Raw genomic sequence first — 13,223 nt, 5'->3', positions numbered from 1 at the left:
CTCCTCTAGAAATGACTGCAAAAATATAAATATAAGACCTTGAAAATTACAGACACTTTACTACTTATGTTGACTTAGTCAGATTAAAACAGTTAAGAACCATTTGGCTGACTTCCATCACACTAAGCTTCCACCTGAGAACAAAATAAAAGCTGGATACAATTTAAAGGAAAAAGTTTTGAAAGCCTTGAAGAGTTGCTGTAGTTGATGCTGGTATACTTCAAGGAAGATACTACTAGTAACAAAGAAGGAGATTTCACAATGGCAAATAGTGATAAAAAAAAGGGCCCGTACAATAAGAATACATTAAAAAATCCTAAATTTGTAAGCATCTAATAATATACCTTTAAATATATAAAACAAAAAAGAAAAGATAGAATTAAGAAGACACATAGGCACATCATATGTACAGCTGGAGGTTTTTAATTATGTCTGCTTCTCATGGATATAAAAAGCAGACAAGAAAATCAGTAAGAATATACTGATTTGAACAAGATTAAGAAACTTGGCCTAATTGATAGATAGGACCATTTATTTATACTCATATATATTCTTTTTCAGATTCTTTTTAATTATAGAACCTATACTTTTATATTAAGAAGCTAGGGGAAAATGCAAATTAAATCCAAAGGAAGTAGAAAGAAGGAAATAATATTTTAAATGTCATAAAATAACTGGACATAAAGAAAATCAACAAATCCCCAACATTTGTTCATCCAAAAAAAAAAACTAATAAAGATTGATAAACTTCTAACAAGAAAAGTGATCAAAAAAAAAAAAAGGAAGAGACACAAATAAACAGTGTCTGGAAAGAAAAATATTCCACAAGCATTAAAAATAAAATTAGGGGATAAAATGAACAATTTTATACCAATATATTTTAAAATGTAAATGAAATGGATAAATGAATTGCAAGACAGGTTATTTAAGCTGATATAAGAATAGAAGATATGAATAATGCTGTATTAAAGAAACTAAATTTCTAAGAAAAATACTCCCATAGCATACATTTTTAGGCCTAGATGGCTTCACTAATGAATTCTTCCTCGTATTTAAGGCAAGAACTAGCAGCAGTCTACCACAAACTCATTCAGGGATTAGAAATAGAATCTGGTTATCGAGGCCCTCACACACTTGAAACCAAACCTAACAAGGATATTATAAGAAAATTATGGAACCGTCTGTCTCGTAAACAAAGACAGACTCATATACACACCCAGGATACTCAAATCTGGTATAAGGACAGATGAAATGGCCTGCGGGACAGAGCTATGACAATTATTTTCTTCAAGGTTTCTTCAACCTTGTGCTTACAAAAAAAAGCAAACTGTCTTGTTTATTGGAAAGAAGGCAGCACAGCAGGAGACGTACCCTTCTGAAGTCACGTATACTTATTAAATTACACCAGGGAAGCAATGTCCTTTTTCAAAATTCATCATAAGACTCTCTACTGGCAGTCCCTGCAGTCCTGTGTCCAAAGCCTGTGTGTGGTGGTTGAGTGACACGAATTAATTAAAAGTGAGAGTCACACGCTGCTGGGTCCAGTCCTGTTTCTGCCATTTTTTTGGCAAGGTGGTGCTGTGAAAGTTACTTTGCCTCTCTGAGCCTTAGTTTCTCAGATCAAATAATGGGTCAGTAATACGTATCTCAAGGTAGTTAAGGGGAATAAACAAGGTATTAGGTGTGACTATGCCTAGCACAAATTCTGTCACGTGAAGTTTTATAGGTAAACATAGAGACGTAGGTATGTTCCTGAAGCTGGAGATGCTATCTCTCTGCATCAGTTATTGACATGATTCTTGCCACCTAAAGTCACTGCTGTCTACCTTTTTCTATTTATGGAGAGCAATAAATACATGCCCCTAAAAGATGATCATTTACCATTGCAGCTCCTTGTAAGGTGTCTGTGCGTACGTCAGATGCGTGCTCGTTAGAATGCATACAGTATGGCTCACAACGGGAGGGTCAGAGAGATGCTGAAGGGACTGTTTTGGGGGTTGGGGATGGGGTTGGGGCAGCAGCTCCCAATAATCAATACAAGTGCTCCAGGTGCTGAGAATCAGAGACAGTCTTGTTTCTGAAGAACTTCCTTGATAAAAGCCCTTTGGGGGTGGATCAGAGTAAAGCAAGTGATGAAAGCAGCTTTGACTCACCGAACCGCACAATATTGTGGAAAAACTGAGTCAGTAGGAACTCTGGGCTTAAACTTCTCCCCTGAAGCCAGAAACCCCTGTGAATCTATGTCTTTACAGATCTTTGCCAAGAAATTTCCCTGCCTGGAACGTACCTTCCTATCCGTGCTTGCAAAATCGTTACTCATCTTTTCTTCTTCTTTTTTTTTTTTGGACATCTTTATTGGAGTATAATTGCTTTACTGTGTTGTGTTAGTTTCTGCTGTCGCTACTCATCTTTTAAAAATCACACATTCACTCCATCAGGAACGTTTACGAAGCCCTTAATACGTATCAAGTGTTGCGCTGGGGGCTGGGTGATAATGGGAAACAAAATCAGACCCTGACGACTTCATCCTTATGAGCTCGGCCTCTGCACTGATGTCCCTGTCCTGGTCCTCGAAGCTCGGGGTGCCCACATTATGGCAACAGAGAACAATCTATGTGTTTACATGACTGTTTCCCCAGCCTGTCAGGGAGCTCCCCAAGAGGAAGGCCTAAATCCATTCATCTTTTCTTCCCCAGGGCACACTCGGGGTCTGGCACACAGTGGGCGCCCCATAAACCTTTGTTAAATGAATCATTCATTACTTATGAGGCCCTGATACAGTCGAATCTGTTCAATGATTCTGCTAATGAATAGGAGAGAAATGAAAACAATTATATTCAGGAAAATTACATATTTTTGAGATATTCTTTGTTTTTTCCTATTTTATTAGATCTTATTAGCAGTCCTAGCAGCTACTTTAAAAATACCTAAAAGCTAATATCATCAGTTTTCTAAAAAGATGAGCAATATAAATGCAGGGGAAATGATGCCTGATTAGACTCTTCTGGTTTAAAATCATGAGAATTGGGGGGAGGGGGAATGGAATGAGCTTCCATTGAATTGAAAATAGCTATGTATGTGAATGACTTAAAATTCCAGGGGATCTGTTAGGTTTCCAGACTAAGCAACAATATGCTTCTAGAAATAGAAAGTGGTCGAAGACATTCACAGAATTTGACTTCCCAACACGGAGGTCTGGCCCATCCTCCAAGTAGAGACTGCATTGCTTATTTTAAAACACTTAATATAGATCTAAAAGTTTCCTGAAGTTCATACAAATGTGCTGACTAGCCTTGAAAAGAAGGAAAAAATGAAAAAAAAAATTGTCATTACTGTGTCCAAAAAAGGCAAGAAGTCATTCTTCAAGTGGTGCTAGGCAGACTCTGGAGGCTTGAACAGCATAAATATCAAGGGAACCTTGGAGATAAGAGATACAGTTTTCATCTACTTATTTTGAAATAAGTAAAGTGGTTAGCCTTATTCATCATGCTAGAAGTTACATACAAAAGGACTGAAGAGTGAAAGCATGAAAGTACCTACTTGGTCTGATGTTTAGATCCTTTCAGATGGGCATGATACTGTTCTATTGAGTTTAGAGAGACACTGCAGATGGTACATCTGTAATTGCGCCTCAGACCTGTGGACGACAGACACACAGACCTGGTTAGCTACATCCTTGTCATCAACCACCTGAACGAATCCTAGATCTCCAAAAGGTCAGGGACAGAGTCTCTTAGAAGCCATCTGGTCTACCCCACCAATAACATTTCAATCCTCCCTTCCAAGAGCCCAGCCGACAGGTTCCTCAGCAGAAGTATGACTGTGAATACTTTGGAAGCCACCTGCCCCATTGTTGGATGACTGAAATTATTAGAACATACTTCTTTGGGGTAAAATGTTTCCAGATACTTCATAACCCAAACAAAGAAGCAATCTATGTTTTCCTTAAGGCAGAGAGACATGTAAGCTTTCATTTCTGCAGTGAAACTTGAGACTCCAGAGAAAAACTCGGTCTCAATTCCACTTCCACCTCTATTCCAAGGACCAAATCAGAAATTCAAGTTTAGATATCATTCATCTGAGCTCTTCTCCCAAGACCATCTTATAAAATGTAGGATGCTGTCTTAATTTAACCCACATGTAAACTTACTTTCCACCAGAGAGTTGAAAAGAAAGTTATTTATTCTTTATCCATTTCATTCATTCATTAACAGAGTATCAACTTTGGACCTGGCACTAGGGATTCCAAGATGAATAAGATGCTCTTTGTTTCCAAGGAGTTTAGTGAAAACCTTGACTCCTCTGTTGCTCCTCATCTAGAGTCGGATGTGTTTGAAAGAAGCATCAACCAAACAACTTCCACAGCTCATATTCCTGCTCTGTCCCATCAGAGTGGAGAGGAAAAGTAGATTCAGGGTCATGGTCTAAGACTTTGGATTTTAAATCCTGGCTCCAAATATTCCTCGTTGTGTAATGTAGGGGAAGCCACATAATATCCCCCTGGCCTCAGTTTCTTCATCTACAACATGAAGACGAGTCCATCCACAACACAAGGTTTTATAAGAATTAAATGAATAAGTCTATTCAAATGCTTAGCAACTAAGACTTGTTGTTCTCAATTTTGCTCCAAAATTCCATATCTTCCCATTGTCAAATCCAGGATAGTAAACAGCTATAGCATTTTTTTCCCCCTGATGAATGCATAGTATTTTCTTTCTAAGACACAAAAATCATTCTTATTTTCCTAAAAAGAAAATAATGCACAGTGTTGGAAAGAATTTTGCAACCTGCTATCTGGGTGACTTGACACAAATTATTTGACTTCTCTGAACTTCTGTTTCCTCATAGGATTGTGGGAAGGACTGAGTAAGATAAGGCATGTATGAAGGAGCATCTGGTATACAACAAGTGATAAACATAAACTAGCTGGTATTATGATTGCAAAGAGATATTACAAGAGAATCTTGATTTCCCAATATCTTGGATGAAGCCCCTGGTTGAAGCTCTAAGACACAGATGCTAGCTACACCCCCATGACTAAAGTGGAGTATGAGAGCCCCAGTTCAGGGCATCCAACAGAAGTGGTCAAGAGCCATTTTCCACCTAAAGCTGATCCCTCACCACCAGTCTGAAAAAGAGATTGGAGAAGAAAGAAAGAAATAGAGAATTTCTTAAAGGGAGCTCTATCATACTATGAGTTTGACTTAACCCTCTTCCATGTGAGATGGGGGAATTCCTTCTCTCTCACCTCGAACCCATGGGAAAAGGATTCAGTGGGATACTCAGAGAGCTTGAGGAATGTCTTATTGTGCTTGGAGCCCAGTGTCCTGGACTCGACAACGCTGACAAGCTCCAAAGTCTGGAGCCTGTGTCTACTTAGCATCAGCGGAAGGATGCTAGCAGGGTTCAACTGGATATCTAGGGCCTTAAAGTGACCCCAGAGGAGGTACATAGCCTAGGGGCTAAGTATCAAGTAATGCTGAGTTCTTGAAAAAGCCATGAAATCACCCCATGAGAAAGAGTCAGGCAGTGTCTATGCGAGTTTTGTATAGGTATCTATCAAATAAACCTTTATGTCCCTCGCCTTTCTAACCTGATACCCCGCATCCCTCAGCCCTGGAGGAACCTGAGGGAGAGATAAAGGAAGGAAAGCAAAAGCCACAGGCAGAGAGGAAGGGAAGAGCCTATGCACCCTTTTCCCATGGCGAATAGGCTGCCCAAGCAGAACTGAGCTAAGGGAGGGGGAAAACTCACTTCCAATAAAGTTTGGAGCTGTTTAAAAATTATTTTTCTACCCTGTAGGAACTAAGAATGTCACCTGCCATTTCAGTAGACAAAGGAGTCATCAGCCACTGCAGGCCTCCTGACAATGGGGCTCCCTGAGGGGATTCAGGATGGAGAAAAACAAGATATTGGACCGAGATAGTTAAGATGCATATCAAAGGATCACTTCAGTGAACCCAAGCCTCTTGCCATACATAGAAAAGCACTAAAATCATTAACTTGAAATGTTTTGTTCTTATGATTAGCAGTAATCTTGTGATGTTTGAACACATGTTTTTTTTTTTTTTCTCAGCAAAAACTCCTACATATCCTGGCTTCTCCCTTACCTTTTTGGAACACTCCCTTAGAGCTATCTGAAAGGCTGTATCCCAGGCTAAAGTCCTCTGTAAGTTCACTGAATAAAGCATAATTCTCAACCTTGAACCTGTGCAGTTTTTTTCGGTAGATAAAAACTACTGAAAAAAACTTGGATATATCAGTTAATGCCATAGAATTTTGTGTATCTAAGAATGAAAGTAAAGAACTCTTTACTACTTAAAAGTGAGCAAAAATTCATGACACTTACCCTAGTTTTTACCAAGGGGTAGGAAAAAATTAACCCCACAGAGATGGCATGAAAGGGCAGTGGATGGCAAGAATAAAGTTACTTCTAATTACATCCAATGAGTCCTGCTTACTGAATATTGCAGTGTCATCAGAATTGCTCTTATGTAGATAATGTGACAAAGGGCAGAACTTCCTGTGGACTTGCAAATTCCTATAGCCCCATGCATGTTTCTGAGAAATGTGTTAGACATGACAGGATAAGCTGGTTTGGCCAGTGTAAGGACGAACTTATTTTGTTTTAGTTTCAGGTACATGATAATCGGACACTGAGTGACTAATTCCTCAATTAAGAGTCAATTCAGTTATGGGAAAATAACAGTGAGATCACAGGACCTTCTTGGTGAGCAATCTAAGGGACTCAAAATTTTCCAGGCACAGATCGACAGTTCAGAGACAAAAGAGACAACTCTTGTCTCTCTATTCCCTCAAGCAGTGGCTCCCAAACGTCCCAGTGCATCCTCTGGGGGTGGTGCTCAAATGCAGATTCCCAGGCACAAGATCTGCTGGTTCTGATTCTATAAGCCTTGGATGGGGCCTGGGAACCTACAAGAAGTTTCAGACTTGTAACCCTCACCTCCAACACACATACACACCTACCTTACAGAGTACCGCCCTCTAGTGCCATGGTCCTTTCGTTAACTTGAACTTGTCAGAACAATACTGGGTCTTAAAGAAAAAAGTTACAAAGAAGAGCTGTGCTTCCAAGCCTCTTCCATTTCACTCGCAGGTGTGTGCGACTCAGGAAGATTACCATAGTCCCCAAACCCAGAGGCAATAAGTTATCACAACCTACATGTGAGCTGTTTGAATGCTTATCTGGGGCTGAGCCATTCTCCTCTGTTATGCACAGAATATGAAAGCTAGCTTCAGCCTTCCTACCTCCAGAGTTCTCCATCGGTCTTGTCGTAATAAATGGTAACCAGTATTTATATGGGTCCTCTTCACACTACAGGCTCATCAAAGGTCTCCTCATAACGAATGGAGGTAGAGCATGGCAACAGGCATAAATATTTATGTTTAAAAGTGGGCCTTTTTAAGAGCACCAACAAATCTAAAAACTATTCTGATCTGTTGCTTTTCCATTACAGTTCTGCTCTGCAGCCAAACAGAAGCGTGGGCAGGAAATATTTGGCGCGTTACTGTGATGCAAACTGCAGGAAGCATAAACTATGAAGGCAGTGCATATAAACAAGAACAAAGGCAGAGAAGGGGCAGAGGAGTCCTCTTCCACACGTGACACAGTGTCCTTGGTGGGAACTTAGGGCTTTATTAATGCTGAGTTGAAATTCTAATGACTTTGGAATTATACAGCTCCTTTTTCCACAGAGAAATAGAGAATCCTATTAAACAAAAACGCTGTTTCTCATTCCATTCATTTTCAATGCAATACCATTTTATGAGTATCCCGAAACGTCTGCAGACGTAAAGGTTATTTCTGCAGGACTGCCGATGTGTGTTCAGAAATATCGCCCCTGCCTGCAAGGACCTGACAATCCAGTTGGAGAGGGAAGATATGTATAGAAACAGCAATGGTGCAAGGTCAATCACAAAAAGTACCACAGTCGGGATGAAGTGGAATGCTAGGGGAATGAGAGGAGGAGATTGTTTCCAACTCAGAGAATCTGGAAAAGTTTCTTGAAGATGCTTCACTTTTGCGTTTATATTCCCTAGCACAGTGTGTAAAACAGATGGTCCTGGAGAGTTTAGCAGTGTGACTACTCAATGTGTCTTTTCAATTCTAGCAAACCTAGACTTCAGATGCCCCTGTAACTTCAGTTGCATCCATTCTACATTAGGGAAACATCACTGTGCCTCTATCATGATGCCAGGTATTTTGCCAAATACCAAGAATGTAGGAGAATATAAAATAAATTTTCATATGGAGCTACTCAGGTAGAAAGACAAGAAGCAAGGAAACAAATAAAAACATTGGGGAAGTATTGCACAAGATGTAAAGAGGAAAATGAGACAGTCACAGAGAAGAAGGCTGGTTTTGGATAGCATGGTCAACAGAGGTCTCTGAGAAGCATGAAATGAAACCAGAGAGATGAGAAGTAGCCTGTGATATGAGGAACTGGTTAAAGAGTTGTCCAGGGAGAGAAAAGAGCAAACAGAGAGACGAGGGTGAAGTGGAGTTGGATCGTTTAAGGAAGAAAAAGTGGTGAAACAAGCAAACGAACAAAACAAAACAATCAGAATTCTATATCCAGCAAAAATATCCTTCAAACTTTCAAGTAGAATAAGGACATTTTCAATAAACAAAAACTAAAAAGAACAGTCTTCCAACAGACCTGTGCTAGAAAAATGCTTATAAAGTTCTTCAGGTGGAAGGCAAATGACGCCAGGTGTAAACTCAGATCTACAGGAAGAAATAAAGAACACCATAAATGATTAATATGTTGGTGTCCTTTTTATTGCTTTAAATTTATTTGAAGATAGAGAGCAATTAAAGCAAAACTATGACACTGTGCTGTGTATTGTGGTGCTTATACTGTATATAGATATAAAATATGTGACAACAATAACCCAAGAATGGGTAGGAGTTTGAGAGCTCATGATATTGTGTATAAAGTCTAATTAATAAATAATAAATTTACCAATATTAACTCTAAATGACAGTGGTCATTTAAGGATGCGTCCTAACCTCCTAGAAACAAATACGAAGATATAAACCTAAGGAGACTATAGAGAAAATTAAATAGGATAATAAAAAGTATTTGATAACCCAGAAGTGGAAGTTCCTATATAAATATCAGACTAAATAGACTTCAAGACAAGAAATATTTCCAGAGATGAAGAGGATGTCTTGTAATAATACAGGGAGAAACTCATTAGGAGAACCTAGCAATTGTAAATGCAATTTAGCCAATAAAGCATAAAGAACATGAAGCAAAACTGATTGAACTACAGGCAGAAACAGACACCATAATTATAAGAGATTTAACACTCCTCTCTCAGTAAGAACAGAACAGTACGACAAAACAAATAGTATCTAAATGAAACTATCAACCATATTGTACCAACTGATATTTATAGAACAGTACACTCAACAAGTGGCTAATACACAATCTTTTCACATGTATAGAGCAAGTAAACTAAGTTAGGGAATATGCTAAGCCATTGAAAATTCTTACTAAATTTCAAATATTTACATTTCATACAGTGGTTTCTTTGACTATCACTGAAATTAATAAGAAATAAATATTAATAGCATTTATGAAAATACCTAAATACTTCCAAGTGACCTATTATCAAAGGGAAAAATCCAAAGGGAAATTAGAAAATATTTTGAACTGAATGATAATGAAAATACTACATATCAACAAGTTTATATTAATCAGTTTTTAAAGGAAAATATATAGCTTTATATTCAGAAGGATGAAAGGTTTAAAATCAATGGTCAAAGTTTAAATGCTATGAAAGTAGAAAAAGACAAGAAAATTAAAACAAAATCAGGTAGAAGGAAAGAAATAATAAAGAGAAGTCAATGAAATAAAAAACAGAGTACAGAAAAAATAACAAAACCGAAATCCGCTCTTAGAAAGGATTAATGCAAGTATTAACCATTAGAAAGTTTCATGGAGGTTTAAAAAAAAGCAACAAATTACTAAAATAAAAGAATTGCTTCTAAGGCAGATACTACTGACAGTTTTAAATGGAGAATAAGAGAACATTATGAATAATTTTATGCCAATAAATTTGACCAAGTATATGAGATGGGCAAATGTCTTTAAGAATTCAACTTACCAAAACTAACACAAGATGAAATAGAAAATTAGGGTAGCTATTATCTATTAATGAACAAACATTAAAGAGTGGCATAGTATCAACTTTACAAACTCTTTTAGCAAATAGATGAGAAAGAAACATTTCCACACTTGTTTTTGAGGTAACGTAACACTAATTTTTTAAAAAAATTGATAGAATATAAAAGAAAATAAAATTTCAAGCCAATATCTGTCATGAACATGACAGAAAAATCCTTTAAAAACTAGTAAGAATCACATTATAGATAAAGATATTTCTGTCTGTATGTATACATACAGACATATAACAGTTCCATCATAAACAAGTTTGTTTGTTACAGGAAGTAAGACTGTTTAACATTTAAAAATCAAATCATATAATTCACTTTGTTAAGACAAAATGAGAAAATAACATAAGCTTAATAGATGCAGAAAAGAGCATTTGACAAATTTCAACATCCATTCATGTTCAAAACTCTCAGCCTACTGGAAAAGAACATCCTTAATTAATAATTAATAATAAAGAGCGCCTATCAAAACCTATAGCTAATATTATATTAAGCGGTGAAATACTGAAGTTTCCTAAGACCAGGAAAAAGCCAAGGATGTCTTTCTTATTTATATTCAGCACTGCACTGTAGATTCTAGGCAGTGCAATAGGAAAAGTAAAAGAAATGAAAGGCTTGCAGATTGGAAATGAAGAAGTAAAACTGTCTTTATTTGTAGAAGATATGATTGTTTATATAGAAGATCCTAAAGGATCTACAAAATAACTACTAGAATAAGTGAATTTAATAAGGTCACAATACAAAAGGCCAACAGAAAAAATTGCATGCTTAAAAGAGCTGCAAACCACTGATAAACACATTTGTAAAAATACCATTGTAACAGTATCAGAAATATTTGAAAACACTTAGGGATGAATTTAATAAAAGATGTACAAGACTGAAAACTACAAAACATTGCTGAAAGAAATTAAGAGGAACCTAAATAGATACAGAGATATATACACCATACTCATCAACTAAAAGAATCAATACTTTTAAGATATCAGTTCTCCTATAGATTCAATGAAAACTCAATCAAAATTTCAACAGTCTCTTCCAGAGGGTTTCACTGGAGAATTCTATCAAACACTAAAGGATTACAGAGATAAGTGGATTCTAAAATTTATGTGGAAATCAAAGTATCTAAAATAATTTTGAAAAAGAAAAAAGTTTGAGGACTCACACTTGAGGATTTCAAGATTTGCTTATAAAAATCCATCAATCACAATAGTGTTACATAAGCATAAGAATGGACAAAATGCATCAAAGGAACAGAATAGAGAGCCCAGAACTAGACCACACCCAAAGAATCAATTGATTTTTTTCACTTTCATTGAGATACAATTGACATACCGCTCTGTGTAAGTTTAAGTTTAAGGTATACCCTGTAATGACTTGACATACGTATACTGCTACATGATTATCACGATAGGTTTAGTTAATATCCATCATCTCACATAGATTAAAAAAAAGAAAAATAATCATCTTTGCTATGAAAAATTTTAAGATCTACTCTTAGCAACTTTCAAATATATCATACAGCCGTGTTAACTATGGCCAGTGTATTGTACATTACATCCCCAGTATTATTTATCTAATAACTGGAATTTTGTACCTTTTGACCACTTTCATTGATTTTCAACAAAGGTGTCAGGGCAATTCAATGGGGGAAAGAAAGTTTTTTCAGCAAATGGTGCTGGAATAACTGAATAAATGCATGAAATAAAAAAATGAACATCAACCTCTACCTCACAACACACATTAAAAGTAAGATTGATTACAGACTTAAATGTAAAAGCTAAAACTAGGGGCTTCCCTGGTGGCGCAGTGGTTGAGAATCCGCCTGCCAATGCAGGGGACACGGGTCCCACAACTACTGAGCCTGCGCGTCTGGAGCCTGTGCTCCGCAACAAGAGAGGCTGCAATAGTGAGAAGCCCGTGCACCGCGATGAAGAGTGGCCCCCACTTGCCGCAACTAGAGAAAAGCCCTCGCACAGAGACGAAGACCCAACACAACCAAAAATAAATAAATAAATAAATAACTAAAACTATAAAGCTTCTAGAAAAATACAGAGGAATACATCTATGAACTTGGTATAGGCATAGATTTCTTAGGAATTAAAACACGGTGAACATAAAAAAGAAAAACAGATAAATTGGATTTTACAAAAATCAAAAGCTCCTGCTTATAAACAGACCCATCAAGAAAACCAAAAAGTAAGCCACATCCTGGGAAAATATAATTGTAATTCATATATCTTGTTCAGGACTTCTGTCCAGAATATATAATTTACTCCTACAGATCAATAAATAAAAGACAAACAATCCAAGTTTTTCAAAGGACAAAATATTTGATCAGATATGTTATAAAAGAAGACATAAAAATGATTAATAAACACATGAAAAGATGCTCAGCATCGCTTGTCACCAGGAAATGTAAATTAAAAGAACAGTTAAACACCATCTCATACCCACTACAAGTGCTAACATCAAATAAAACAACATAGGGGCTTCCCTGGTGGCGCAGTGGTTGAGAGTCCACCTGCCGATGCAGGGGACGCGGGTTCGTGCCCCGGTCGGGGAAGATCCCACATGCCGCGGAGCAGCTGGGCCCGTGAGCCATGGCCGCTGAGCCTGCGCGTCCGGAGCCTGTGCTCCGCAACGGGAGAGGCCACAACAGTGAGAGGCCCGCGTACCGCAAAAAAAAAAAAAAAAAAAAAACCCATAAATAACAACAACATAAATAGCATTTGGTTATTTACCAAATGTAAATAACCACATAGAACAGCTGGAATTCACATACAGAAGAATGTAAAATGGGAAAACTGTCAGTTTCTTATAAAGATAGACTATAACTCACAAATTCTACTCCTAGACATTTACCCAAAAGGAACAAAAACTTAGGATTAAAAAAAGTCTTCTGCAAAAATGCTTATAGCAGCTTTATTCATAATAGCCAAAAACTCAAAATAATCTAAATGTTCATCAATGCAAGAATTGATAAGCAAATTATGATGTATTTATATAATGGAATAATACA

The 13,223-nt window shown here is 37.2% G+C and overlaps 1 protein-coding gene across 1 annotated transcript in view; it reads right to left on the bottom strand.

Moving 5' to 3' along the window:
* The window catches only part of ZMAT4 (zinc finger matrin-type 4), a 342,313-nt gene that overhangs the window by 38,049 nt on the left and 291,041 nt on the right, over positions 1-13,223 (bottom strand). Inside the window, exon 6 of the mRNA XM_060001109.1 lies at positions 3,541-3,637. Coding sequence (XP_059857092.1) covers positions 3,541-3,637 — 97 coding nt within the window. The remainder of the gene's footprint in view (positions 1-3,540; positions 3,638-13,223) is intronic.

The sequence above is a fragment of the Delphinus delphis genome, chromosome 21 (genome assembly GCF_949987515.2).
Source record: "Delphinus delphis chromosome 21, mDelDel1.2, whole genome shotgun sequence".
Lineage (NCBI taxonomy): Eukaryota > Metazoa > Chordata > Mammalia > Artiodactyla > Delphinidae > Delphinus > Delphinus delphis.
This window is presented reverse-complemented; position numbering and strand designations above follow the sequence as displayed.